Below are 27257 nucleotides of genomic sequence, written 5' to 3' on the forward strand. Positions count from 1 at the left end.
TTTCTTCCCCTTTACATAATAGTGCCCAAATCCCTTATTCCTACTGATTTTTGCTTAGAAAAGTAGGCTAGTGCAGAATAACAAAGAGCATCAGAGCAGTTCAGCATGTTCACAACCATTTACATGATTTTTGCTGACAATCAGAGAGACTGAGCAGCCACCATATGTCTACCTAAGTAATCATATTAAATATTGGTATATTTCAGGCCCTTTTGTCCATTGTATTTAGCACACAGACGGTGCTAGAAATTGCCACTCAATCTTGTAGAATGTTTGTCATTCCTTTAGCATTTATCATGTTTCTGGATTCCACATAGCACTACTACATGCTTCCAGAACTTTTCAAATAAAGTACTAGGTTTCGTTTGCTTTGTTTTTTCAGTTTTAGTGGAAAGGATGTATGGAGTGTTTTTTCTTCTTCCTGTTTTTTTTTTTCCTTCAATTTATATACTAGCCTATGAAGAGAAATATCAGATTAGTTTTCTATGCTAGCCCAATTGCAAACACTACATCATTCCCCTTCATGAGAAATAAACATACTTAAGTAAGTCAGGAGATTTCTCATTTCCCTTCCTCCTGAAAACCAGGAAACTCCACAGGAAAGAACAGTTAATACCTATTTAATCTAGCCCTGCCATCCTCAGCATTGGTGGCATCAGTACTCCCTGCCTTGGGAAATGTTGTCATGGACAAAAGGATAATAATTATTATATGTGGTTTCCCAAATCCCTCATAAGCTTTAATGAAGAGGAAAGGATATAAGGGATGTATCATTTAATTTCTTTTGTACATATGTACTTTCTGCTGTAGATTTTTCCTCTGTGTGTAATTACATCATTGACTTTGAATAGTGCTTGTGTTTCTTTAAATACATGTGTGTCTTATAAATTCACTTACCAATTATGTCTGCTTAGTAGCCTCTAAAGTTCTAATTTTGCTAAGTTTAAAACAGTGATAAAGATTGTGATACATAATTCATATTCTTACTATGTAACCTTGACTGTATTTTTCTCCTCTCCAGCCAAGAGCAGTATTTCCATGAAATTTTGTCCTAATAAGAATGATCTTTGGACTTTGTTATACATGTTATGAAAAACCCAGTGAGACCATTTGATTGTTATATCAAGTGATTTTGCTTAATAGATTTTTTTTTATGGCAATATATTATTTGCAGGCAAGAGCAGAATTTGGGGAAATTGACTGATAAGACCAAGCAATATGTACTAAAAAAGAAAGGGCTCGAGACCACTTGATTGCTTCTTCTCTTTTCTAAGAGGGTGAACAGGACACTAAAACAAGACACTGGCTTGAAAGAAGAAGACAAAAAGTTACTATCGAGATTCTGTCGCTGCATTTCTTCTAGATTTCTTTTCTCTGACTTTCTGCCTTATTCCACTCTTTCCATGTGATTCTTAGGCATTCATCAGGGATTAACTGATGATGACAGAATTGGCCCAAAAGGTCATGAAGCTTTTTTCCCATTTTCTTGCAGAGAGGTCGGAATGAGGGGCTAAGCAGTGGTACACTCTCCAAGTCCTCCTCTTCAGGAATGCAGAGTTGTGGGGAAGAAGAAGGGGAAGAAGGTGCAGATTCAGTTCCCCTTCCACCACCAATGGCAATTCAGCAGCACAGCCTCCTTCAGCCAGACTCCCAGGATGATAAGGTAAAAAATGAAAGGGTGCTACCCAGGCAGTCAGGTTTAGGACCATTATAGCTGAGTAGGGGTAGGGTTTACTTTGCATAGGGGTTGTGGGTAAAGTCACTCAGTCAGACAAAAGACTAGATAGGGCAGTGCATGAAAGAAATCCATGCAAATTGCAGCTATTCTAGACATGCATAATTTATTGAGAAATAAACACTAATTATATACCTATGAAAAGTTCACATTTGAAATAGGAAGCAGCATATGCACTTTCAATGCTGACCTCTATAGATTATCTATTTTTCAAATTTCAGGTACAGATGCTTGCCTTGTAGAGTAAACTAATTAAATTCTCTTTCCCTATATATATAGAAATTTAAAATCATCTTTCCCTTATGTTTCTACTGGTCTCTTATAGAGACAGATTGTTACACTGTAGACAAATTAAGGATTTTTATAGATTTTTGATTTACTAATGTCAGTTCATTTATCCAGTGCAGTGATGTAGTCTTTAATAGAATAAATTGAGTTTTATGTGAAACTTGTATAAACAGCAGATAATTCAAACCCCCAAATATATTTTTTCACATTTTAGTTCAATTCTTTTTGAGATTTGGATAATGCTAATGTTTAGCTTTATAGTTCTAAAATGAAATTGTGGTAGTATTTGTTTAATTAGTTTTTGCCCCCACATGTCAAAAGTCTTCAGTATGTATACAACATACTACGTCCAAATGTTCATTTTGAGAGATTGCTATAAGAATACAGAAATGTAAACTAAACCTCTTAATCTTTACCTGGAATGATTCAGGGGGTATATCCAAAGGGATATTTTTCAAATACTGTAGTAATTACAAAGCCCTAAAACAAAGCACATCAAAATGGAAACTTGATAAATACAATTTGAATGTCCTTTCCCACTTGAATTCCCATTGTGCTGCTTAAAATTTTCAAGTGTTGAAAACTGCAGTATGAAGTCACTACTAGTGATTTTTTTTTCCCCAAATGGGTTGAGGGGGGATGGTGGCAGTAATTAATATTTCTGAGTAAAGCAGATGTTTTCAATAGCTATGTTTTTTTTCCCCCTTCTTTCTTTTCTATCCTTTTTCCCCCAATGATTGTCATCATCACTGAAGTAGTCAGTTGCTGGATTGCCACATCTTTTGCTGTACTGTGCCTAGATCAATTTCCTGCATGTTTGCTGAACTAAGACCTATCACAATCCAGTCACTGACAACTACATCTCCAAGGAACAATTGCTGAGACCAAATTGAGCCAATCAATCCAAATTAGAAGGATTTTTTAGCCACATTTCTTTTGGAATTCTTTTTCTCCCTCACTATTCCCCTTCTTTTTAAACTTACAAGTTAGGAGAGCTACACATCTTAGGGAGAAAAAAACCATTGTAAGTTAAAGGACTTAGTTTGGGTTTGATTCCTTTGACTTTTTTGTGCATGTCTTGAGTGTGTGCAAGCACACACACATATCTGTGTGTTGGGTGAAAAGGAAGTAGGAGGAACTGAGGCAAGACACCATGTAGCCATTTACACATAATATAACTAAACATGAAGTTGGGCCCATGTTGTCTCTCTGTCTACCTCCAAGCTAATAACCATCTTCGTTAACATTATAGGTAACTTCTATTTTAAAAGGAGAAAAATGTCTTTTTAAATTTCTGTGGTTTTTTAAAACCAGTAATTGCCAGGCAGCATTTTCTTATATACCTAATCAGATCACTTTTTTTTTTCTCCATTTAAAACATCATTACTCTTCTCTTTGGTAGAATCATTTATTGGTTATTGTATTTCATTGAGTGAATTTGATAGAACCTTATTTTTTTAAATAAAAGTATAGTGATGTTTCTAGACAGCTAATATATTACCATGTGACTAATTTTTTGTTTTGTTCTGTTTTCTCTTTTTTTTGTAAACTCACTGCAGCACTATGTTGATTTGTGTTCTGTGTCTGCTTTGGCTCAATTTCCTTACCTTTCCATTTGAAATATTTTCCTTTCCTTCATTCCATATTCCTCTTTCATTAGAATGAACCAACTTTTTGTCATCCAAAGAGCATGTTTTGATTTATATATTTTAAAGCATCATTGTAAATGTATAAATTTGTATGTGTCCATTTTGTCCAGGAACATATTGTTGGGACAGCTTTAACCTCTGTTGCATGCATCTGTGCTGTCCTTAATATGAAGTGAGGTTCATATTATATACCCTTTTCTAGTTTCAAGTTATTTAATGATACAAGTAATCTGCAAACCCACCATGTTTGCTAATTACTGAAACTGAACTTAATGGCCCCTTACCCAGACTCCTTTGCTGTCAACTCCTTTTACCCTCAGTTCTAGCCATAAATTGGCATCTTATTTATAGCTTGTGAGGCCAGAGATCTTCTGTACTCTGCAATAATCACTGGGGAAAATGGATGGCACAGAAAATGGTGAGCTTGTTCCCCCCTCTCTTCCCAGTCTGGTTGGTCAGTGTGCCCCAGCTCCTTTTCTTCCTTGTATTTATCTATTTATTTTGAAGAATTACAGTAAATGCACTTTGTGGTCATTTTTTCTTTTTCTGGTTTTTCAAGGATTTGCACTTTAGAATGTTTTTAAGTCTCTATTCTATTAACTTATCAGGTATTGTACATTTTTCCTCTTATATGTTATGCAGGAATCATTTGAGAAAACTAGACTAAGACTATTCCCATGCCCAATCACTTCTTTGAAAAATATTATGAATTTAGATTGTCCATTTAAAACAGACGTGGTCTGCTTTCCACATGTATTCCAGATCAGGATTCATTTAATATTTCATGTCTGAATATTGTAAATTGGAAAGGATGATTTTAAATAAATAAAAAAATAATAAAACTTGTGGATTTTCTGTCTGGAATTACTTTTAAAAAGAGACGTTTGCAGAAGGAATCATTTTGTGTTGAGTGACTAAACTGGAAGCATTTCCTCCCTCTCCTTCCCTTTTTCTTCCCTTATGTTTTTCCACAGACATCATCCCGGTTATTGGTCCGTCCTACCAGCTCCGAAACACCCAGCGCAGCAGAACTTGTCAGCGCCATCGAAGAGCTTGTGAAAAGTAAAATGGTAAGTAAGCCTAAGTGCAAGTGCTACAGCAGAGCAGATGTCTTAACTGTGGGGTAATGTGCCCAAATTCAGATTCCTTCTAATCTGCCATACTTATTTACCAGGAAATGCATCCATACGATGCTACCATCTTTTATTTCTAAAAATGACTGCCATTTGAGCAGGTCCCATAAATATTTGGAGAGACACTATGTTAGAGCCTGTAGTTACTTGAAAACCATATGCCATCTCTGTTACTCTCAGATAGTTTATGCCTTCTTCATCTGTTACAGATATTTTTCAATCCAGTTTAAAAAGCCTTTCTTTTCTGAGTGTATCGAAATCAATTAATATCTTAGTGTTTCTTTAGTTTTTCTACCTACAAATCAGTATTATCAACCTTTATTAAGCACCTAGCACAAGCAGTTAGGTGACACGGTACACAAAGCACCAGGCCTGGAGTCTGGATCATTTGAAGTCAAATCCAGCCTTAGATACTTACTAATGACCTCAGAAATAATGATAAAATGGAGATAACATGGAAAAAATATTAGCACTTATCTCTTAGGTTTTTTGTGAGGCTCAAATGAAATAATAATTGTAAAGTATCTAGCACACAGCACTATATAAATGTTATTGTTATTATTATTATTATTTTTAGTCCGGGGCTACATTAAGTGCTAAGATTACAGACACCAAAATTAAATAATCCTTGTCCTAAAGGAGTTTATATTCAATCAAGGGAAATAACATGCATGTATAAGCTTATAAAAATATCTTCAAAGTAAATTAAAAGAGTTAACAAGACCCTCAGATAGAAGGCATTATTTGGGCTAGTTTTGAAAAATACTAGGAATTCTAAACAGCAGAGGTGAGGAAATAATTTATTCTTTGTGTGGTAAACAGACTATGATTGCAAAGACATGAAGAAAAATGAAATTTCATTTAAGAGAGGAATAGCAACAAGGCAGATTTTGATGAACTATAGAATATGTGACTGAAAATGATGTGTAATATACCTCGAAAGTTAAACTATAACAAAGTTCTTAAAGTGTGACATTAGAGAGAGAAATTAGGCTTTTTTTATCTATGTGTGTTTGGGAGCCACTGAAACTTCCTAAGGAAAGGAATGATATGTCAGATCTGTACTTTGGAAATTTTACTTTGGCTTCTGAATGAAGGATGATTTAGAGAAGGGGGAGATTTGAGTCAGAAACACCACTTACCAGTCCAGGCAGGAAGGAAGCAGTGAGGATCTGATCTAGAGTAGAGGTAATGGAGAAAGAGGCAAGAAAGTCTATGGGAGTAGAAACTGATTAGATCTATGTGATATGAGGGAAGAGTGAAAATTCAAGGCTGTCTCTGAGGTTATGAACCTATGTAGATAAAAGAATGAAAGAGACCCATACAAATAAGGAATTTGGAAGAGAAGGATTGGGAGAAGATACAATAAGTTCTCTTTTGAACATGTTGAATTTGGCATATCTAGTTCAAAAACCCAATAAGATAGAAATATTAGTGCTACATACTTATATTCAGCAATGGTGTACCTATGTTCCATATTTTAAAAATTAAAAAGTTAATTTTAAGGTTAAGAAAATCATATTCCATCAAGTCAGGGTCAATTTAAATAGCAGGTATATTATAAGTTTTAGCAGAAACCTTCTGTATCCAAAGAGTTGCTTATGGGATAATGAAATCAATTCAGTAAGCTTTCCTTAAACATCAACTCTATGAAAGTCATTGTGCTAGGAGTTAAGGATATAAAGACAAAAAAAAAAAAAATGATCCCTTCCTTTTGCTTAGCAAATCCAGTGTGTACACAGGTAAGCATAACTACAAGAATAGGGAGTGAGGTGGGCAAGGGAGGAATCAAAATGGATTTGAGAAAGAAATGAACAACTAATTGGCAAAATTGTATAGGCCAACAATTAATAAAAGTAGTTCCCTTTCAGAAATTAATGAGCCCTGGTGGATTTTTTTTTTCAAAGAGGGAAAGAATGATTTCCAAGATCCGTAAAGGTCCAAAACAGGACATGACGCTGAAACTTAATTTCCACATCCATACTCAAAGTTAATTTTACTCATTCAATTCCTTTTTCTTTAAAATATCTCTTTTGCACAGTCTTATAAATTGTTTTATCTTGATGATAAAAGTGTAATTGTAATATTAAATAGATTACTCAAAAATTGATTCTACTGATTAAGAAATCTGTGCTACTTCAGAAAGGTCTAAGCTAAAATTTATTCTGGTGCTATCCTTAAAAAAAAGGGATTGCTAGAACAAATTAAATTTCATTTTTTCATTTGATATTTAATTTGAAATGATATCAAAATCCCTTAAACATTTTAGGAGTAGTCATCTACAAAAAATTATGTGGTCATTAGAATCATCCTTATCTATTTATTTAAGGAAATCCATAAGATTTCTATGTGTGTCACCACTGCAACTTTTTAATGTACATGAATGTGTTAAAATTACCTATCTTAAAATTTTTCTTTAATGCTTTGTCTAATTCTGACAGGCCTTAAATTTTATTATATTGGTGCCTCCTTTTTAAAATGCTGTAGAGTCAGTTTTAAGAAGGTAATAGCAATCTTACATTTTATTTAAAAACAGTGGATTGGAATAAATAATTTTTAAGATCTTCTCAATTTGGAAATTCATATGATCTTAACCAAGTCATTTCCTTCATTTTTAGTTGAAATAAAATATTGAAGTTAATTTTTCTGTTTTCTTTAAGTCATCTTCCAATCACTTTTCAGTTTTCTAAGAACTTTAAGCAAAATAGTAAATGAACATTTAACTTGTTGAATATTTACTTTATCTGGGACTACTCTCTTGAAGAGAGTCATTTGTATTCTGACCTCCCTTTTTTTAATGAAAGAAACACGGACCAAATGTGGGTTAATTCCAAACAACAGGTTTTCATAAATGAAAACTTCCAGTGCTTATGACTCATTGTAACGTTCACAGGATATACCCATATCCTATGAGTCTGAATCATTGCTGTACATATTCCCTTGTGGTGAGCTTCTTGCCACAAATCCCAAATCACTCTTGTTCATTTTCTTCTGGCTGATCTCCTAGGAGGTCATTTGCAGTGTAACCATATCTTTTTTATTAGGTCGACTAAATAAGTATGTCCTATAAAATGTTGTCTATGATATCATGGGGTGTGGTTCATTTACCAAATAGCCAACATTCAAGGAAACTCAAACTCCAAATTTAGCAGCCAAGATTCATACTGTATGTCAGTTTGTCCCAGGAAAGTATTGGTTTCCTGCCATTTCACAAAACGTTAGCACTGGAAAGAATATTAGATTCTAGTTCAACCTTTTCATTTTACAGAAGAGGAAACTGATATACTTAAATAACTTGATCAAAGTATTCAAAAACCTAAGTAAATGACAGGGCCAGAATTCCAATTCATTTATTCTGACTCCTAAGTTCAGTGTTCTTTGTATTATTTATTTTCATTATTATTATCACCACCATCATCATTATATCATAGTTTGCTTTGTGCTTACTACACCCCTGGGAAGATAGGTGCTATTATTATCTGCATTTTAAAGTTTAGGAAATTGAGACACAGAGAAGTTATGTGTTTTGCCTATGATCATATAGCTAGTTGGTATCTGAGGATAAATTTGAATCCAGGTCTTTCTTACTCCAATTGCAGCATTCTGTCCATTGTGTCACTTGGCTGAATCCAAATGCTTACATTTCTAGTGTCCTTAACTTCCAAATTCTTTTTTTTTTTTTTTTTTGAAGGCAATCAGGGTTAAATGATATGGTTAAGATAGCTAGGAAATATCTGAACCTGGATTTGAACTCAGGATCTCCTGATGCTAGAGCTGGTGGTCTATCCACTAGCCCCATCCTACTTCCATATTCTTTTTTTAAAAGTTTTAAAATTAATTTATTTTTATTTCTTCAGATTTGTCATGAAATTATTTCACATGATACATATCAAATTAATTTTGAGGCCATAATTTCCAATCCAATAGTTACATAAAGTGTTTGTTTTTTCCGTTCAAATGCACAAGATCATGTTCAAATAACTAAATCATGAAAGGGGTTCAATTTCTTTTTTAGTCCTGACATTGCTAGATTCTAGTGACTATTAATCAACATCCCAATATTCATCTCTTAAGATAGAGATGACCAATTATTTCAATAATGGTGATTGAAGCTTAATGACATTTAAAAATTTTGTTGATGGGAATTACTTAAATATATGTTAGGCTTAAGTGTTTTGAACATTAAAATCTAAATGTTGACATCATGTTCTTCCAGTGCAAATGGCATTCAGTTCAATCAGCAGTAATAGTATTTGATCTACATAATCATCAGACCATTATGCAATGTTTACAATATTTTGAATGTTTTTATCTCATTAGTTAATTTTATTTTTGGAGAAAATGGATAGCTTAACATCATATCAATGGCAACATTTTCAGCAACTAAACAATAACTATTTTAGAAATTCATAAACTGACAACCTCCATATACTTGACTAGAGATATGTGGTATGACTGAGCACTTTAGAATGGCAAGTGTAAATACTATGTAGCTGTAGTGCCTGTTGATGACACTGCATTATTTAATTCTTTCTCCAGAGTAAAGCTGTCATCTCTCCTCTCTTTTATATTGTAAGGCATTCATTATCTTGATTATTGAAATAACCTTCCTTACAATCTTCCCAATACAAATCTTAATACCATTAATTCAAAGTGCTCTTTCTTATACATAACTCTGTCTCTGGCTCTTCCAAATCCTTTAGTGGATCTCCATGGACGACCCAATAAAGTTCAGGCAGCTTTATTTAGCACTCAGAATCCTCCCCAATCTGGTACCACCCTGCCTTTTGAGGATCATGTCATTATTATTCCTTTCCACTGTAGTTTACACTCCAACCAAGCAGGATAGATAAATCAGTATCCTATAACCACACAATTATTTTATTGCCTACTCCCTTCCTCCCACCACTCAAGAGTCTGTTGAATTTGTGTCCATTATTTATAGCTCAGCTTGAATGCTGCCTTCTTCAGGAGACTTTCCCTCCTCTTCCCAGTCATAACTCCTACAGCATTTATTTGTATTTCTCTAATGAACTGACCTCTATTACTTTGTAATATATTTGTCGGTGCTACATCCTCCTACCAGTCTGAATTCCATGAAATGAGAGACTGTCTTCTCTGCTGTTTCTCTATAGCATAGCACCTGGTGCAGTGTCTTACAAATGATATCTGCTAAAAGGAGTTTGTATTCTAATAGGAGAGACTAATTAGGATCAGAGATTGAAAGCTGAAGAGGAGCAAAAAGGACCCTAAGGTCCAAGAATGGGAATGTCTTCTAAGAAGTTAGCATTCAAGCTGAGCTATAAATAATGGAAACAAAGGCATATAGAGCTAGTGGTATCTGAGACAAGATTTGAAATCAGTTCTTCCTTCAGTGTTCTGTCCACTAAGACTATATATGTCTGTGCACATACAGGCACAGATAAAACATACAAAACAGACAGGAAAGGAACTAGCAGCAGGTTAGGGGAACTGGGAAAGGTAGGAAGAAAATCTAGGATTCTAAGAGCAAGAGATAAGAAAAGAAAATCTCCTAGAAATAGGGGACAACTACAGAAAAGATGTCTATAAAGGTGAAATAGTTAGGTGTGTAGCTTTGTCCAGCCATTTTCAGTCGTGTCCTACTCTTCATGACCCTATTTTGGGGTTTTCTTGGCAGAGATTCTGGAGTGGTTTGTCATTTCCCTCTCTAGCTCATTTTACAGATAAGGAAACTGAGGCAAGCAGGGTTAAGTGACTTGCCCAGAATCACACACCTATTTAGTGTGTGAGACTCAGGAATGTGAATTTATAAACAGGGCTCTTTCTGAATTCAAGCCCAGGGTGTAATTAATGACATTAATTGTCAGTTAGATTACCTTGCATATAAGAAATCACAAATACAAGTTTTATGCAGTACATGACCCATTGGACAGAAAATACAGTTGCATTTAGTAACTAAATGTTTACTGGCATGTTTCAGGTTTGCCCCTTTTCTAAGGCTATCACTAATAGGATGTTAAAATTCATTCAGGAACTTTGTAGTCTCATCCCAACTAGGCCTCTGGATTCCCTGCTTGGTAAAGAGACAAGACATAGAAGGATAGTTTCAGAAAACTTCCTGTATGTGAAATAAACTTTTTTTTTTTTGAAGAGGAAGTTAAACCTTACAGTTTCTATTATCAGTGGCTTTTTTTTTTTTTTTTTTCTGATCAAAATCTCTCATGACAGGAAACTTTCCACAGAGCCATCTTCTGCCACCATCTCTATTCAGACTTTTCCCCCTCGGGGACTATAATTAGCATGAGTGAATTCAATGATTGTCCCTAGTGGAGTCATTCTAGCTTCTTCCTCTGTATTTAGGGGTGGGTTTGGCACTTTTGCCAGATTGTTGTTTTTCTTTTCAAGTGGACAATCATCCTAATGAACTTCAGCTGTTTCTCTGTAACTCCAGACAATCTTAAAAGACCAAAATATTCTCCCACTTACTGTTCCAGACCTTGGTAGTTGTCCTCTCAAAGAATTCATAAGACATGGACCACGTGAGTCAAGATTTGTTATTTAGGATACTCTTCCTATAGTATAAGCCAAGATCTGTTTATTCAAAATATTTTTAAATCTGAAGAAAACATTATTTCCCCAACTGACTAGATTAGACTAATCTTCTTCAGCTAAAACAACACATAATATAAACCTAGTTGCTTTTACTTCTGTTATTTTCATATGAATAAGATTTTGCTGTGTTTTCCTTTTTTGTTCAGAAAACCATAGCTGTGATTGAGAGATGCAAGAATAAAAATTTGTACTGTTGGCTTTTCTAGGATATAAGCATCCAATTTATATTAAAAGCCTAAGCAAACATAATAGTCATAACAACTTTTCCTTTAGTTTATATGAAGCATTCTGTCCAAGAGGAATGTATCACAAGAATGACTGTGTCCATCTTCTGCACTTTTATAATTCATCCACACGATCAACAAGTAATTACTGAATACCTACTCTGGGCCTACAGAAAATTGTGATCATTGTAAAGAAAAGTAGAAGAGAAATTTTCCTTTAAGGGAGACAAAACTAACATACATGAAACAATGAGAAAAGTATCATATACTAAACTCGGAGGTCCTACTTGTAGTGCATTGGTAGTTAGGAGGAAAAGGTCGTCTTGAGTATTAGTTGGCTTAGTCTAACCTTTGTAAATATATATCACTACTATAGAATGAAATAATAGCTTTCAGAATTTTTAAATGAGTGATTATAGTACAGCAAGGCAATGCATTTGCAGCTAATCTAATCCACTATGAACTGTGCCTTTTATCTAGGTTACTTTAGGTTAACATTTAACATCTCTAGTACTCACTTTCTCCATCTATAACATAACTGTTTAAAAAGATATTAATTCTTTGATGTATGAATCCTATGATCCCTATGAATTAATTTAATCTGTGGCCAAATATATTTTAGGGAAGATAATTGCTATCAGAAAAATTCCCGTTAAAACTCAGAAGTATGGAACACTGCACATATCTCAAATTAATAAGTTAAGTTCTCATTTGTCAGAGATACATCTGTAAAGAATTAACTAAAATTGATAAATATTGTATGAATCTAAAAGTAATAAATATCAGAAAGGTACAAGAACTAACTGAAGCTATTATAATTTGCATTATTTATTACAGTGCAAACTATATTGATTTGCCTATGTTTAGATGTCTTTATGTTCCCTCCTTCTTTCTTCTCTACCTACTTTCAATTGTTCAGCTTTTATTTAAAAATATATTTAAGTACAAATGCTATATAATATCAATTAATATTGTACTAATATTAATATATTATTATACAATAATTATTGTTACATATGTTATATAATTTCTGACCTAATGAATTTACTTGTACCAGTCAATATAAAAGAAAATGGCATTGCTAGTAATAAATATCCTTTGTCATTTTATCTTTTGGGTTTAGGCACTGGAAGATCGTCCCAGCTCACTCTTAGTAGATCAAGGTGATAGTAGTAGTCCATCTTTCAACCCTTCAGATAATTCTCTCTTGTCTTCCTCTTCACCCATTGATGAGATGGAAGAAAGAAAATCCAGCTCTTTAAAAAGACGACAGTAAGACTGACTTTCCTTTAAAATGTTTTTGTTTTTATTTCTTAAACTGCAACCTTAGTGATTGCTACCATTTTGAATTAATGTCATTAGAAGTCATAAAGTTTTTCATCAGGAATCAAAGCTTGAAGCATGAGTGTGATACTTGGTTTTTATTTTTTTACTTAGAAATAGCCTTCCATTAGTTCCAGGGATATGTTGATTCTACCTTTACCTATAAATTTTTTGCAATCCTAGAGGATTTGCATAAAAATATTTTATAATAATAGCCAATCATTTATCATAAGATAGCAACTACTATTAAAAAAAACTTCAAAAATATAAAATCTAATATATTAAAATGTACTTATTTTATTTACATATATAAATATAGGATCTAAATCTTTCTTAGAAATTAAGTAAAATTCTTCATTTATGGACACTCACTAGCTTTTTCAGAATTCCATTTAGCATGAAATAAGTTATTTCATTTAAGTGATCTTATAGAGTTAATAAATTTCACTAAGGATGCGCTTCCAGAGAGGAAAGGGAAGGAACACACACTTAATGAGTGTCTACCATGTGCCAAGCTTTGTAATAGGTACTTTACAAATAATATCTCATTTTATTCCAAATGGTATAGTTAGAATCGTAGCATCATATATGTCGAAAATTTGCTCTCATTTTCTGTTTCCTGTGAAAACTTAGTATCACTAGACTGTTAAGAAAATAATGACTTTGGTGTTTCCTTTTAACATGACAATTTGAAAAGATATATTCCAATCCAATTTTGTTTTCTGCCTTATGGCAATGAATCTGGATTTTAGTGGAATACAATTAGAATGTGTTTCTGTGATTTCAATTTCATTAAAAGTTTTCTTAGTATTTATCATAGTGACTCCTTTAGGTTAGCTATTCAAACTTGTACATTATTCAATGCACAAGAAACTGTAAACACCCATTTTCAAAACTTATTATAGCCAAGATACAGAACTCCCATTAAACATTATATTTCTCAGTCTATAAATAATTGTTATTGGTAAACTTATTTTTTTCCTTTTTTACAGCTATGTTCTACAGGAATTAGTGGAAACAGAGCGGGACTATGTACGGGACCTAGGCTATGTAGTTGAGGTATATATATTTCATCAGTATTTCAAACATGTTATCGTAGTCATCTGAGTGTTTTTTTTTCCTTAGTTACCCAAAGGTAACTGTGTTTAAAGGTAATTGTGTTTAAAAAAAAATTTAACATTGGTACTTTCCATAGGTTTCTAAAAGTATTATTATTCATCAGAAGAACAAACAGGTTGTAGCCCTTTAACTTAGAAAGCAGAATTTAAAATTCTCTTATTTAATCTTAACAGTTACTCTTTCTTTATTATTTGTCTAATTTTTGTCAATATTTGAATTGTGGCATCTATTGCCATAATTGAGGCATCAGTCAATAAACTTTTATTAAGCATCTGTTATGTGCTGGGCTAAGTGCTTGTCACATTAGAGACTTGCCTTTTAATTATCCCCTTTGCAAATGTTTTTCATAAAGCTAAAGTGACAATGTTTTTAATTCCTCTGAGCCAAAGTATGCCACAGCTATAGATCTTATTCCATCTTTAACTTAATCCTTGTATTCAGGAGACTTTGTTCAAAAAATAGCTTTTGAGACTCTCAAGCAATTTGATGATAGTTGAGAACAGAACAAATAATATATCATTACATGAGAACAGTTACTCAGTACTTCCTGTAGCTGATACCTACTTTTGTTGATTTAACCAGAAATAACATTCTAATTTAGATGAAGAGCTATTTCTAAAATGAGTCTAAAGCCCAAGTCCATTGGTTTTATAAATATCTATGATTGTATCATAACTATTTTGGCCCATTTTGTTTAAAATGTGCTATTTTATAGTATATTATTAATATAATTTCAGCTTTGAAAATTTGCCTATTACTGGGCAGTATTTAGGTATATATTCTATCCCAGCCATTAGTTTAGTAAAACTGATCATATAATATTAGAAGCTTTTCTATATATAGACTTAGGCTATGTAGTAAGATATAGATATATAAAGATTTTGCGCACACACACACACACACACACACATACACACACGAAATCATGCCAAGTTAAATACACGCTTTGCCTTTTAGCACATTTTTAACTTATTAAAATGAAATAGTGTGAACTTAAAAATAATTTTTGCATTGAGTTCTCACTAAGTTCATTTTAAGACCATGTCTGAGCTGTATATTTTTGTTTTTATTGAACTCTAAAGAGTAATTGGGTTTGCCACCTCTTTTTTGTACCCACAAGACCACAGTGTATGTTTTTAAATCCTCATTATATTAATTATGTAAAATGAGAAATATGGTTTATTTGAGGTGACTATATATGTATGTAATCATATAGATAGATACATATACATGCATATATGTATGTGTATCTATACATATGTGTATGTGTAGATACACACACATATATCTTAGTATATAATGTTTGCTCCTTCACATAATAATAAGGGAATTTGTCTTTGAGTTGTTTCAAATTTGTAAAACTTCATAAGTTCCTTAGATGAACTTTGAATCAGGAATAATAGTATTAACTAATCTCATTATACCTTTCTAGTATGAGTTATAGCTACATTTCATTGTTGCTTTTATTTTAAATGAAATGGTGATAAGAAAAGAAGTATATATCTTGGTCTTGAAATCGATACAGTTAAATAAATTTTTATAAGGAAGCAACTATAGAGTTGGGGATTTTGTTTAGTTTTTATGAGGGGAAAGAATTTTGTTGTATTATTGAGTCATGTCATAGACTGAAAATGAGTTTTAAAAAGAAATCTCCAATTACAGGGATATATGGCACTTATGAAAGAAGATGGTGTCCCTGATGACATGAAAGGAAAAGATAAGATTGTATTTGGCAACATCCATCAGATTTATGATTGGCACAGAGAGTATGTATAGCATAATCAATTTCAATTTTAATTAAGTAAATTTAATTTCTAATTAAATTAAGTTACTTGATGAGTGCATGTTTGTTTTACTTCAGATAAATGCTGATTTACTTTATTTTGCTACCTGCTTTGCATTGTAATATAGGTAATTTATATATGTGTATATGTATATATATATATATATGTATATGTATATATTATATATGTATAATATTATTTATATATAATGTAACTTTTATATTGTATATTATGGAGAGAGAAAGAGAGAATCAGAATGTTTTCTATTTATTAAGTTACAATGGAAATAAAGAGAATGGAATGGAGAAGTGTATTCAGGATTCATTCCATTTTACATTGCCCATTCTTGTTCTTGGCAAAAGTAGGCAATTTTAAAAATATATATTAATCAAAAACTTCTTTGGATAAGGTGAATAGGAAAACAGAAAATTGGAATAGCCATAATGTAACCTAATATATAAAGTGCTAATTGAAAATCAAGAAGATCTGAGTGACCATCCCTTCCATCTCCACCAGCTTCAATTTTCTTGAGAATTATCATGTCATGGGAAGAACATTGAATCTAGCATTAGACAATCTGCATGAAAATCCTGCCTCTGCCTTTTACTACCTGAATCACTTCACCTCTCTAGGCCTAGTTTCCTTATCAGAAAGATGAGGAGGTTGGACCAGATACTTGATAAGCATCCTTCTACTGCTGTATCTGTGATCCATTTTAATAGCCTTCTTTGGCCAGAGCTAGTCAATAAGCATAGTTTCCCTTCTGTTTCAGCTTCTTTTTGGGAGAATTGGAAAAGTGCCTTGAAGATCCAGAAAAACTGGGATCCCTTTTTGTTAAGCATGTAAGTACTGTATTTCTGTTGATTTTCATTATTTTGTTCAAGTAACATAAGTAATGCTTAATCATTTTAACAAATTAGTGACAAGATCAAGTAGGGAATAAAAACAATATGTTGAAAATTCAGTTTAAGTTAATACTATGGATTTAATGTTTTGATTCATTTAACAAATATTTGCAAAACAAATTAAATTTATTTTATTGATGTTCACTATTGTTTGTAATCATTTTAAAATTAAATATACATTTAAGTCATTGAGTTATCAATAGCATCAACCAGCAGTTGTCAAAAGTGGCTTATTTCTGTTGAAGACCTGTAGTTCACAAAAAGCATGCCATAAGCTTCTCTAGGTATGATGCAAAAATTTGAATATAATGTTATGATAGATCAACAAAAATTTATAGGTGATTTCTAATTTAAAATTTTTCTCATTTGGCATATGTAATATGGTAATAACTATCCCCAAAATAAACAAAACTTGCCTTTACCCTGAATACAAAAAATCCTAAACATGTCAGATCCTGAAATAGCAGAGCTTTTAAAAATAAAGAACTGACTTTGTTTTCAAGGTAAACTATACATATGAATCTTTGAACTCTCTCATATTGTTGCCAAATAAAATTTTCAGTGTCCTACAGCACCCCATGACCAGAAATACTGCTCTAAAGGGAAAAAAAAATTAGGAACCACTGTCTTAATTGTCTATTTCCAACTGGGTCCCTGACTAATTTATATCAAGTTCCCATCTAAATCAGTATGAATGTGTGAATCCAGTTGGATGTCTCATATTGATGTCTTCCAATATCAAATGCAAATGCTCTACTAATTTTTTTTTTTTGATTTGGCCTTTTTTTATCTCCATTAGCACAAATGATCAAGTTGATTATCCATTCTTTTACCTGATATATTGGAATATCTCTGGCCATTTCTGCTTCAGGAAAATGAAATTTTGGTTACTTCCTATTGTAAAATACTCTATTATTTTTTGAAAGGAGTCTGATTAATTGAATAGAAAATTTGTAACTAAGGGGAAATAGCAGAACTGAGTATCACATCGGATCTTTAGAAGAATAACATGTGGGAAGCATTAATAGTTTGGCTGTTCACACATGTCATCTAGTTATATGATTTAACAATGGGAAAATGTTCTTGTTCCTGTCTTGGGGCTTATTTACTTATTCCCTGATTTTTCATCTCCACATTCTAATTCTTAAAGATACTGAAACATATTTTTCCAAAATTGAGAAGTTGTAAGAGCTCTGTGAACTATAAGAATAGTTTTTCTCCTGTATCATCCCAAAAAAGAAGTCTCTTTCCACCCTCAGTCTTATACTGTGTGACATCAGACAATTGATATACTCTTGCAGTACCTACTACATGCACACAATGAATATGCTAGTTATTTGTACATCTGAAGTATTTCTAGAGCTTTATTAATACAGAACTTTATTTTTTAAATTATTCCTTTTTAAAATGTGAATATTCTCCCTAAAATTTCCTGCCTTTTAAGCTGACTTGTTTACTTTTCTTAAATTTAATTCACAGGAGAGACGGTTGCACATGTACATAGTTTATTGCCAAAATAAACCAAAGTCTGAGCACATTGTCTCAGAATACATTGATACATTTTTTGAGGTAAGTCACATGGAACAGACAAAAGCGTGGGCTTTTGGACACATTTGTATTCCAAAACTAATTAGTGTTTTTCTCGCTAGAGGTTTAGTTAAACCTCAGAATTCTAGGTTTCAGATCAAGTGATATGAATCTTGCACCTGACATTCCTATAACAGGAAATCCAAATGTAAATGTAAACCATAACGGCTTGCTTTCAGAAAGCATAGTTAAAACTGGAGCTACAGCCAGTCTTTAGCTGAAGGCTTTTTTTCTTACCATGAACTCAAAACAGCATCATTTCTGGCTTTTAACCCCATTCTACAGTTCATATAAAACTGGTTCATTTCCAGCAAAAAAGAAATCTGTTACCAAAAAAATCAACTAAGCCTGAGTTTAAACAACAACTTCAAAAAGTGTAAAACATGGAACTTTGGGAATTCTGAGAAGTTAAAATTACACTAAGTTGAATTTAAAGTGATCCAAAAAGGAGTTTATATTCAAGCAAAGAGTGGGGCTTCAGATCCTTGAAGATTAGATTTGTTGCCTGTTTTGAAGTTGTAATGACAGGATAACTAAGGTAGGATAGGCCATTAAAAAACATTTAAGACTTACATGAACTGATGCTGAGTGAAGTGAGCAGAACCAAGAAAGCTTTGTACATAGTAACTGCCACATTGTATGATTATCAGCTTAAGCTTAGCTCTTCTCAGCAATACAGTATTCTTTGACAATTACAAAAGATTCATGATGAAAAGTGCTGACCACATCTAGAAAAAGAACAATGGACTCTGAAGATTGAGGCATTTTATTTTCATTTTTCTGTTGTTTTTTCCCCCTTTTGTTCTGAATCTTCTTTCACAAGATAGCTAATGTATGATTATACAAGTGTAATCTATATCAGATTGCTTGCTGTTTTGAGGGGGAACAGGATATGGAGGGAGACAAATTTGAAACTCAAAATTTTATGAAAATAAATATTGGAAACTATCTTTACATGTAATTGAAAAAATTAAATACTGTTAACTGGGAGTGGCAGGGAGAACAAATTTAAGCTAAAGCCCTTTTTGTTTTTTCACCCATAGGATTTAAAGCAACGACTGGGCCATAGATTACAACTCACAGATCTGCTAATAAAACCAGTGCAAAGAATTATGAAATACCAACTGTTACTGAAGGTGAGAGATCACATTAGGTATCTTCTAAGGATATTTTTAGGATTTAAAGAACTCACTTTGTAAGATAGTAGTGACCAACACTGGAAGAAGAATAACTGGCACTTATATTGCAATTAAACATTTACAAAGCACTTTTCAGATGTTATGTCATTCATTCTTACAGCAATTCTATGAATATGTGTCATTTTTATTTCCACTTTATAGATGAAACTACTGAGATGCAGAGATTTTAAGTGATTTGCCCAGGGTAACACAGTTAAGTGAGACAGGATTTGAATTCATATTTTCCTGGCTCCCAAATCAAAAATGTGCCAATGAGTAAAAGGAAGGAAGGAACAAAAGAAAGAATGAAAGCAGTTGGAAATAACACAATGTTTTATTTTCTTTGTAAACTATCAGTAGTCAAAAGATATTTATTCTGTATACCAAGGGTTTGGGATACAAGGAAAGAAAAAACTTAGTTGTTGCCCTCAAGAAACTCATATTCTAATGAGGGAGACAAGATGTAAACAACTCTACACATATAAAAGCAATACAGTGTAAATGAAAGGTGTCCTATAATTGTAAGAAGTTATTCTACCTACTTTAAATATATTTTTCTTCATCTTTTTGTCTCTAGACTTTTAGAGTCTTTGACAGCTTCTAACTCCTGCCATTTCCTTTTTGATGGTAAACTTAAAATAATTTTAAAATCTAAAGTGTGAGTAAGGGCACTATTATATAGAGATTTGCATTATATATATATATATATACATATACATATATATATATTATAGAGAGATATTTGCATATAGGGTTCTATAGACATAGATTTTCCTCCCTCATTCTTGTGGTATGATATTTGGAATTTAGCCATAATAGGAGAAATAGTTGTCATAAGGAATACATAGTCATTCTAGGTTAAAATAAGTACAGTTATCTATTGTTGTCTCTCATTTTAATGCTTTTGAAGCATAGAAAGAGCAAACTTCATTTTAGGCATCTAGACAATGTCATACATTGAGCACTAAGCCTAACATCATGAAGATCTGAGTTAATCAGGTCCTAGATACTTAGTAGACATGTGACTTGGAGCAAATCATTTAATCTTAGTTAGCTCAGTTTCCTCAATTATAAAATGGAAAGAATAATAGCACCTACCTCCCAGGTTGTTGTGAAGATCAAATGAAATAATGTCTGTAAAAGGTTTAGAACAATGCCAGATACACAGTAGGCGCTATGTAAATATTAGCGATGATGATGGTGGTGGTGGTGATGTTATCTGCTTTTAACTTGAAACACTGCAGCCCTAAGTCCAAATAACTTTCCTTTTGCTTTATAGGATTTCCTCAAATACTCCAAAAAAGCTAGTCTGGACACAACAGAGTTAGAGGTATGCCTTTTTTTTCCCCCTAGGTTTGCTTACTTCTCAGCACATAGACTAGTTTGTGGACCATCCAGCAGAGGATGGGTTACTAATTGAATTGTTCTCCTGTGGTTCCTTATCTCTTGCACATTGGGTGGAGGTGTAGAGGTGGGAAGGTAAATAGGGGAATGACACTTGGGTTGTATTTTTATTGCTATTTATTTACTGTATATTTAATTATTAATTGTTGTATGACTCTTGAAAAAAAAAATCAACCTTTGTTTTTCTCCCCACTCCCAACAGAGAGCTGTAGAAGTCATGTGTATAGTCCCAAAGCGGTGCAACGACATGATGAATGTTGGTCGCCTACAAGGATTTGATGTAATGCTGATATTTTTATAAGAACTCCATCTCTGATTTCTGTGACTTTCCTTTTTACTTAGATTAGTGCCAAAATGATCTTTTATTCCAGGGTTCTGTTTTACCTTTCTCTTAACAGTTTTCTTTTGACTTTTTTTCTATTCATTTGATGTTATCATTCAATTTGCAAGCATGTATAAAGTGCCTTGTATTTGGCAATACAAAGAAAGTCAAAAGATAGCCTTTCCCATTCCTCTGTGAAATCTTCCCTCTTCAAACTGGGCAAATATGAATCTGGGGCCCTCTGCTGTTGCAGGACTGTATTTTTAATTCCTAGTATTTAATGCCCAGTATCATGTGAACCGAAAGTGGACTGTCTTCAGGCATTTTTATTTCTAATTATCCAACCCATCTGCTAACTAGCCCCTTTTATAGTTAACAGCAATTATTTCGACTGACCTGTTGGACTCTTGATTCATCTTAAGTCCTACAAATTTCTCGTCCAGACAGCTTAACCAATTAACTCAATCTCTGCCCCAGAATTCTTAAACAACTCAAACTTGTTGTTTGTTGTTATTGTTATAGATAAGTATTTATTTGAATTTCTCAAGAATTCTGTGTGTTAGGATTTTTTAGTATCATAATATGAATTTCTGTTACAGATAAAGGTAGTGATTTTGAGGACAGTTATTTTTGGAATAGATACGTCTTTAATTTGAGCATCTTGCTATTCTGAAAAGATCTGCAAATTAATTTTTGTCATCAGTAGAGAAGGAACATTGTTTTGATTTGAGAAAGTCTAATCAAAGCTTGAGGAAATCTTAACTGGTAATTTCTTGTTTCAGGGTAAAATTGTAGCCCAGGGTAAGCTGCTTCTACAGGACACATTCTTGGTCACAGACCAGGATGCAGGTCTTCTGCCTCGCTGCAAAGAGAGACGTGTTTTTCTCTTTGAGCAAATCGTTATATTCAGTGAGCCACTTGACAAAAAAAAAGGTTTCTCCATGCCAGGATTCTTGTTTAAAAATAGCATCAAGGTAAATGTGTGCTTGCATGTGTATCAGGGAGGGGGGAGTTCTACATGCATTTGCATCCACAAGCACTATAAAATGTACTTTGCATAATATAACGTATTTCTTTTTTTTCTTTTTGCTGTTACCTTTGAACTTTGATGACACATTTAAAGTACTTCCTTTTGCCTATGCCTGTATTATAATTATGCATATAATTTAAACAACCAATTATACTCATAATTATGTCAGTAACTTTAGAATTTTTTCTCATTTCTTTCAACTCTACTTATTGTCTAAACAGGTGACTGATATATATAATCATTAGTCTGAGATTTCCAGTCCTTTTGCCATCATGAGAATACTTGATTTTAAATCATATTTGTGATCTCGCCCCTTAAGTGTCATGTAAAGAACATGTGCATATGACAGAATTGTAGGCAGGAATATGTGCTTATGTAATAATAATATAACTAGCATTTATATACACTTAATATTTGCCAGATATTATTATCTCATTTGATCCTTACAACAACCCTGGAAGATTGGGACTATTTTTTGCAGATAAGGAAACTGAAACAATTTTACATTTTATAGATTTTTACAGATAAGGAGTTTTAATAGATAAGGAAACTGAGGCAAATAGTAGGTTAAGACTTGTTCAGGGTCACACGCTAGTAAGCATCTGGAGCCAGATTTGAACTTAGCTGTTCCTGATTCCAGGCCAGGTGCTCCCTATACTACCTCCCACCCTTCTACTGTGCTACCTAGCTGTCCTTAAAGTACATGTTTAGAATATTTCCATGATCCTGCTTAAAACTTTTACAATCCAGTAGAAACTTGGAGAAATCTCCCTTCTAGAACCTGAGGTCACGTCCACTCTAAATAAGTACCAGAATGGGACTTGAGGAAATATATTCAGAATTCTTTAAAAAAAAAAAAAAAAGGGACCATTTCAAATTTTTCTTTCTCTTTCCCTTAATATAACAACTGCACTCAGCAAGTTTTGGTGTTTGTGTGTTTTTTTTAATTAGTGTTCTATTCTCTGACTTTCACATAATTATTGCATTCTAAAAGAGTAAAGGAGAGGTAGCATGATATAGTGGATAGTGTACTGGATTAAAAACAAAAAAACTGGCTTCAAATTCTTTCTCAGTCACTAACTGTGTGATTCAAACCTTTCTTGACCTCAATTTCTCATCTACAAAACAGGAGTTTGAACTCAGTGGCCTCGTAGGACCTTTCCAGTTCTTGTGAACTTAGAGATTTAATCCAGCCTCTTGCTTATTTTATGAATGTCTTCTTTGATATCCCCAACAATTGTTGATTCGGCATTAGCTTGAAAACCTCAGGAATTCAGTATTCTCTTTTTGAGAGAACATTGTTTTCTTTATAGCTATACTAATTAAAAGGTCTTCTATTGAGCCAAAACCACTTTACCTAATACATATCACCCTTTCATCCTCATTTTGCTCTGTAAGGTCAACCAGAATAAATATAATCCTTCTACATAATAGCCTTTCGAACATGAAGAAAGCATTAATGGTTACACCCCCTTCACCCCCATCTTTTCTAATTCAAGCTAAAAATCCCTTATTACTTCAACCCTAATTACTTCCTTTGGCTTGCTTTCAAGTCCCATCAGTATTTTTTCCTTTCCGTAGAAATATTCCAGTTTATCAAAATCTCCTAAAATATGGTACCTAGGATTAAATATAGGAGCCTAAACATGATCTGATCAAAGCAGAGTATATAGTAGAACTATCATCTCCATCACTCTGGATGCTATATTTTGTACCCTACAATACCATTTCTAGTACATTTGCCTAAGCCACTAATTAAGTTACATTTAAACCATGTCTTTACTTCAGAGGACCATTATGACATAATGAACAGAAAGCAGCCTGGGTTCAAGTCTCATACCCAATCTATATTGGCTTCATAACCAGGAACAAGTGACTTAACCTCTCATTGCCCACTTTTGTTATGGCTGCAAATTTCAAGTTGAAAAAGAGCTGTTGACCTATATTAGTGGAAGAAATTCCTTCCACAGATGAAATTACTGATTCCTTCCCCCAGTACCTGAAAAAATAAAAATAAAACACCAATCCGTGACAGTGGCTTGAAACTCAAATCTGGAAATATTAGATTGTGGCTCAATAAGAAAAAGTTACTTCATATTTAATTTTTGTTTAAAATACTCTTGGAAATGAAGAATAGCCACTTTTGCACTGGAATTAATTTGTAAAAAACCAATTTTTTATTTGCAGGTGAGTTGTCTTTGCTTGGAGGAAAATGTGGACAATGATCCTTGTAAATTTGCACTGACGTCAAGAACTGGGGATGTCGTGGAGACCTTTGTCTTACATTCCTCCAGTCCAGGGGTCCGGCAAACATGGATCCATGAAATTAACCAAATTTTGGAAAACCAGCGCAACTTTTTAAATGGTAAAGCGATTATTTATACTTGCTGTCTTAAGATAGCTATATCTTTCCCTCCTCACCACCAATTCACCCCATTTTCTTCTTTCTGGTGTCTCTTAGAGAATTTTTCCATCCTAGTTTTTAGTTGCTCAGATATCTTAAGTAAAGTGAAACTCTCTATTGGGTTTCCATTTCTAATAATTAAAAAAAAACTATTTGGTAATTCTACTCACCTTGTGATAGTATTGTAATCTAGAGAAGAGTCTGTGTTGCTAGGTACATGAACATTTTAAGGAAATAAAAGAAACTGGCCACAGTTCATGTTGGGGGTGGAAAACATTTACAGATTTGGAAATGGATCTGGAGAGTTTTGCATTCCAACCACTAAATTGTGTTTCCAACCCACACCCCCTCTGTTAAGAAACAAGAGCTGGTATTGTCATTCTTATGAAATGAGTTATCACAAAAGAATTACAAAACAACTAGAAAGAAAAATGGATCCTATGAAACCCTGATGTGGCCCTAGTTTTGGCTATGATTTGAGTGTCCTAGACTTACAACTGACTTCCCTTCCTTTGCAGCAGGCTACAATTGTCTTTTTTTCCTGAATCTTTGTTGAAGACATAGACAGAAGGCTTTTCTAAAACATTTTGTCTTAAGCCCACAGTGTGGAAGATGATTGATTGGCAGAACATTTTGTTCCTATGTTTTATGAATACACCCGAAACTAACAGTGCTGTTTTAAGTGTTCACTGTCATAATAACACCGCCTCCACACTTTGTATCTTATATAAAAGTGTGGTAAATAATCACTCAGCAAAATATAAAGGTCATTTATCATCTTTGAGTGGTACTTGTAATAAGATTTGTGTTAACCCAAATATCATGTCCAGACTGCCAATTTAACATCATTTTTTCCTAAAGTTCTTTTGTAGTCATAAATAAAAAATTTTTAAAAGAAAGGAAATAAGCATTTCTATAGCATGTACTTTTATAAACATTACTTCATTTGATCCTCTTGACAACCCTGGGAAGTAGATTCATCAATATCCCATTTTTACAATTGAGGAAACTGAGGCAGGCAGAGGTTAAATGACATCCAAATATTAGCTATATTTTCCTCATCTGTAAAATGGGGTAATAAAAGCATTCCCCTCCCAGGGTGGTTGTGAGGATCAGATGAGATAATCATTGTGAAGCTCTTACACAGTGCTTGGCTCAGAGAAAACACTATATAAATTTTAGCCGCTGTTAGTGGTCTTCCTGAGGTGTATTCATTATTCCACCAGCAGTGACTTTTCCTTTTTCATATCTCTAGGCGATAAGTTGAAATGAGTGTCCTGGGACTGACTTTGGCCCCATGCTTAATCTTCTCGTCTCCCTCTCGCCCTTGCCGCAGCCTTGACTTCACCCATTGAGTATCAGAGGAACCACAGCGGAGGCAGCGGTGGCAGCAGCAGCCCTGGTCCCAGCAGCAGCAACCACAGCGGCGGCCCCGGCAGCTGCAGCGGAATCCCCAGCTCCAGCCGCAGCAGGCCGTCCCGGATCCCGCAGCCTGTCAGACACCACTCCCCCGTCCTGGTCTCCTCTGCAGCCTCAGCCCAGGCAGAGGCAGACAAGATGTCAGGTATGTCCATTCCCAATCCTCCCCTGCCATCTCACAGCAACACCTCCTTAGAAACTGGCCTCAGCCAGCCAAACAGGCATCCTCCCAGTGGAGAGCCAGAGGGTCCAGAGAGAGAAGCGGAGAAAATTCCCAAGATGAAAGTCATTGAGAGTCCCCGGAAGACCCCTGGGAATGTTTCCAGCCCAAATCAGGATGGACCCCACAAGGAAACTCGAGGGAGCGTGGAGGACAACCGCTCAAGGAGCAGCATAGGATCCTTGACGCTGGGGAAGCCGAGAGCCGGAGCCGTCTCCCCGCTGAACTCTCCCCTCTCCACAACTTTTCCTTCTCCTTTTGGCAAAGAGTTATTTCCACCCAGCAGCCCCCTTCAGAAGGGGGGCTCCTTTTGGAGCTCCATCCCAGCATCTCCTGCCAGCCGCCCGGGCTCCTTCACTTTTCCCGGGGACAGTGACTCCCTCCAGAGGCAGGTCCATCGCCACTCGTCACACAGCAAGGACACAGACCGCATGAGCACGTGCTCCTCGACCAGCGAGCAGTCAGTGCACTCCACCCAGAGTAATGGGGTAAGAGCGCGGAGCACTTCTGTCCTGCGAGCTCTTCTAAAACCTTCCCGTGTTCCCGTCACTCTCCTTCATACTAACTTCTGGCTCTCCAGTGCTGCCCTGCTCTGAAATAATCAACTGTCGCAGTACCTCCTGTACCTTGATACATTAGACACATATATAGCTTCTATGTATGTGTGTGTGTGTGTATACATAAACCCCAAACCTGAGCCGTATGTATACAGACACAGGAATACAAAAGCCTTCTAACCGTAGTTGTGAGTCCTTGCCTCTGCTGAAAACATAAATCACTAGCTCTGATTTCTACTAACTGCTCTCCTTGCTCTATTTTCGTCTTCCTAATTAGAGAAGGCAAATAATTAACCTCCTGAATGTGCCGTCATTAAATCTTATATTTCCAGCTAGCAAACTGTGTTGGGGTTTTTTTTTTTTTGTTTCCCCTCTACCTCCC

At 34.2% G+C, this 27257-nt stretch overlaps 1 protein-coding gene across 2 annotated transcripts in view; it reads left to right on the forward strand.

Annotated features, from left to right (window-relative positions):
- The window catches only part of TRIO (trio Rho guanine nucleotide exchange factor), a 485555-nt gene that overhangs the window by 439233 nt on the left and 19065 nt on the right, over positions 1-27257 (forward strand). For both annotated transcript variants that reach the window (XM_051969858.1, XM_051969859.1), the window contains 13 exons: positions 1493-1663; positions 4647-4742; positions 12747-12895; positions 13939-14005; positions 15728-15831; positions 16622-16691; positions 18234-18323; positions 19385-19477; positions 20799-20849; positions 21126-21203; positions 22028-22219; positions 24463-24640; positions 26016-26806. In XM_051969858.1, the coding sequence (XP_051825818.1) occupies positions 1493-1663; positions 4647-4742; positions 12747-12895; positions 13939-14005; positions 15728-15831; positions 16622-16691; positions 18234-18323; positions 19385-19477; positions 20799-20849; positions 21126-21203; positions 22028-22219; positions 24463-24640; positions 26016-26806 (2130 nt within the window). The remainder of the gene's footprint in view (positions 1-1492; positions 1664-4646; positions 4743-12746; positions 12896-13938; positions 14006-15727; positions 15832-16621; positions 16692-18233; positions 18324-19384; positions 19478-20798; positions 20850-21125; positions 21204-22027; positions 22220-24462; positions 24641-26015; positions 26807-27257) is intronic.

The sequence above is a fragment of the Antechinus flavipes genome, chromosome 1 (assembly GCF_016432865.1).
Source record: "Antechinus flavipes isolate AdamAnt ecotype Samford, QLD, Australia chromosome 1, AdamAnt_v2, whole genome shotgun sequence".
Lineage (NCBI taxonomy): Eukaryota > Metazoa > Chordata > Mammalia > Dasyuromorphia > Dasyuridae > Antechinus > Antechinus flavipes.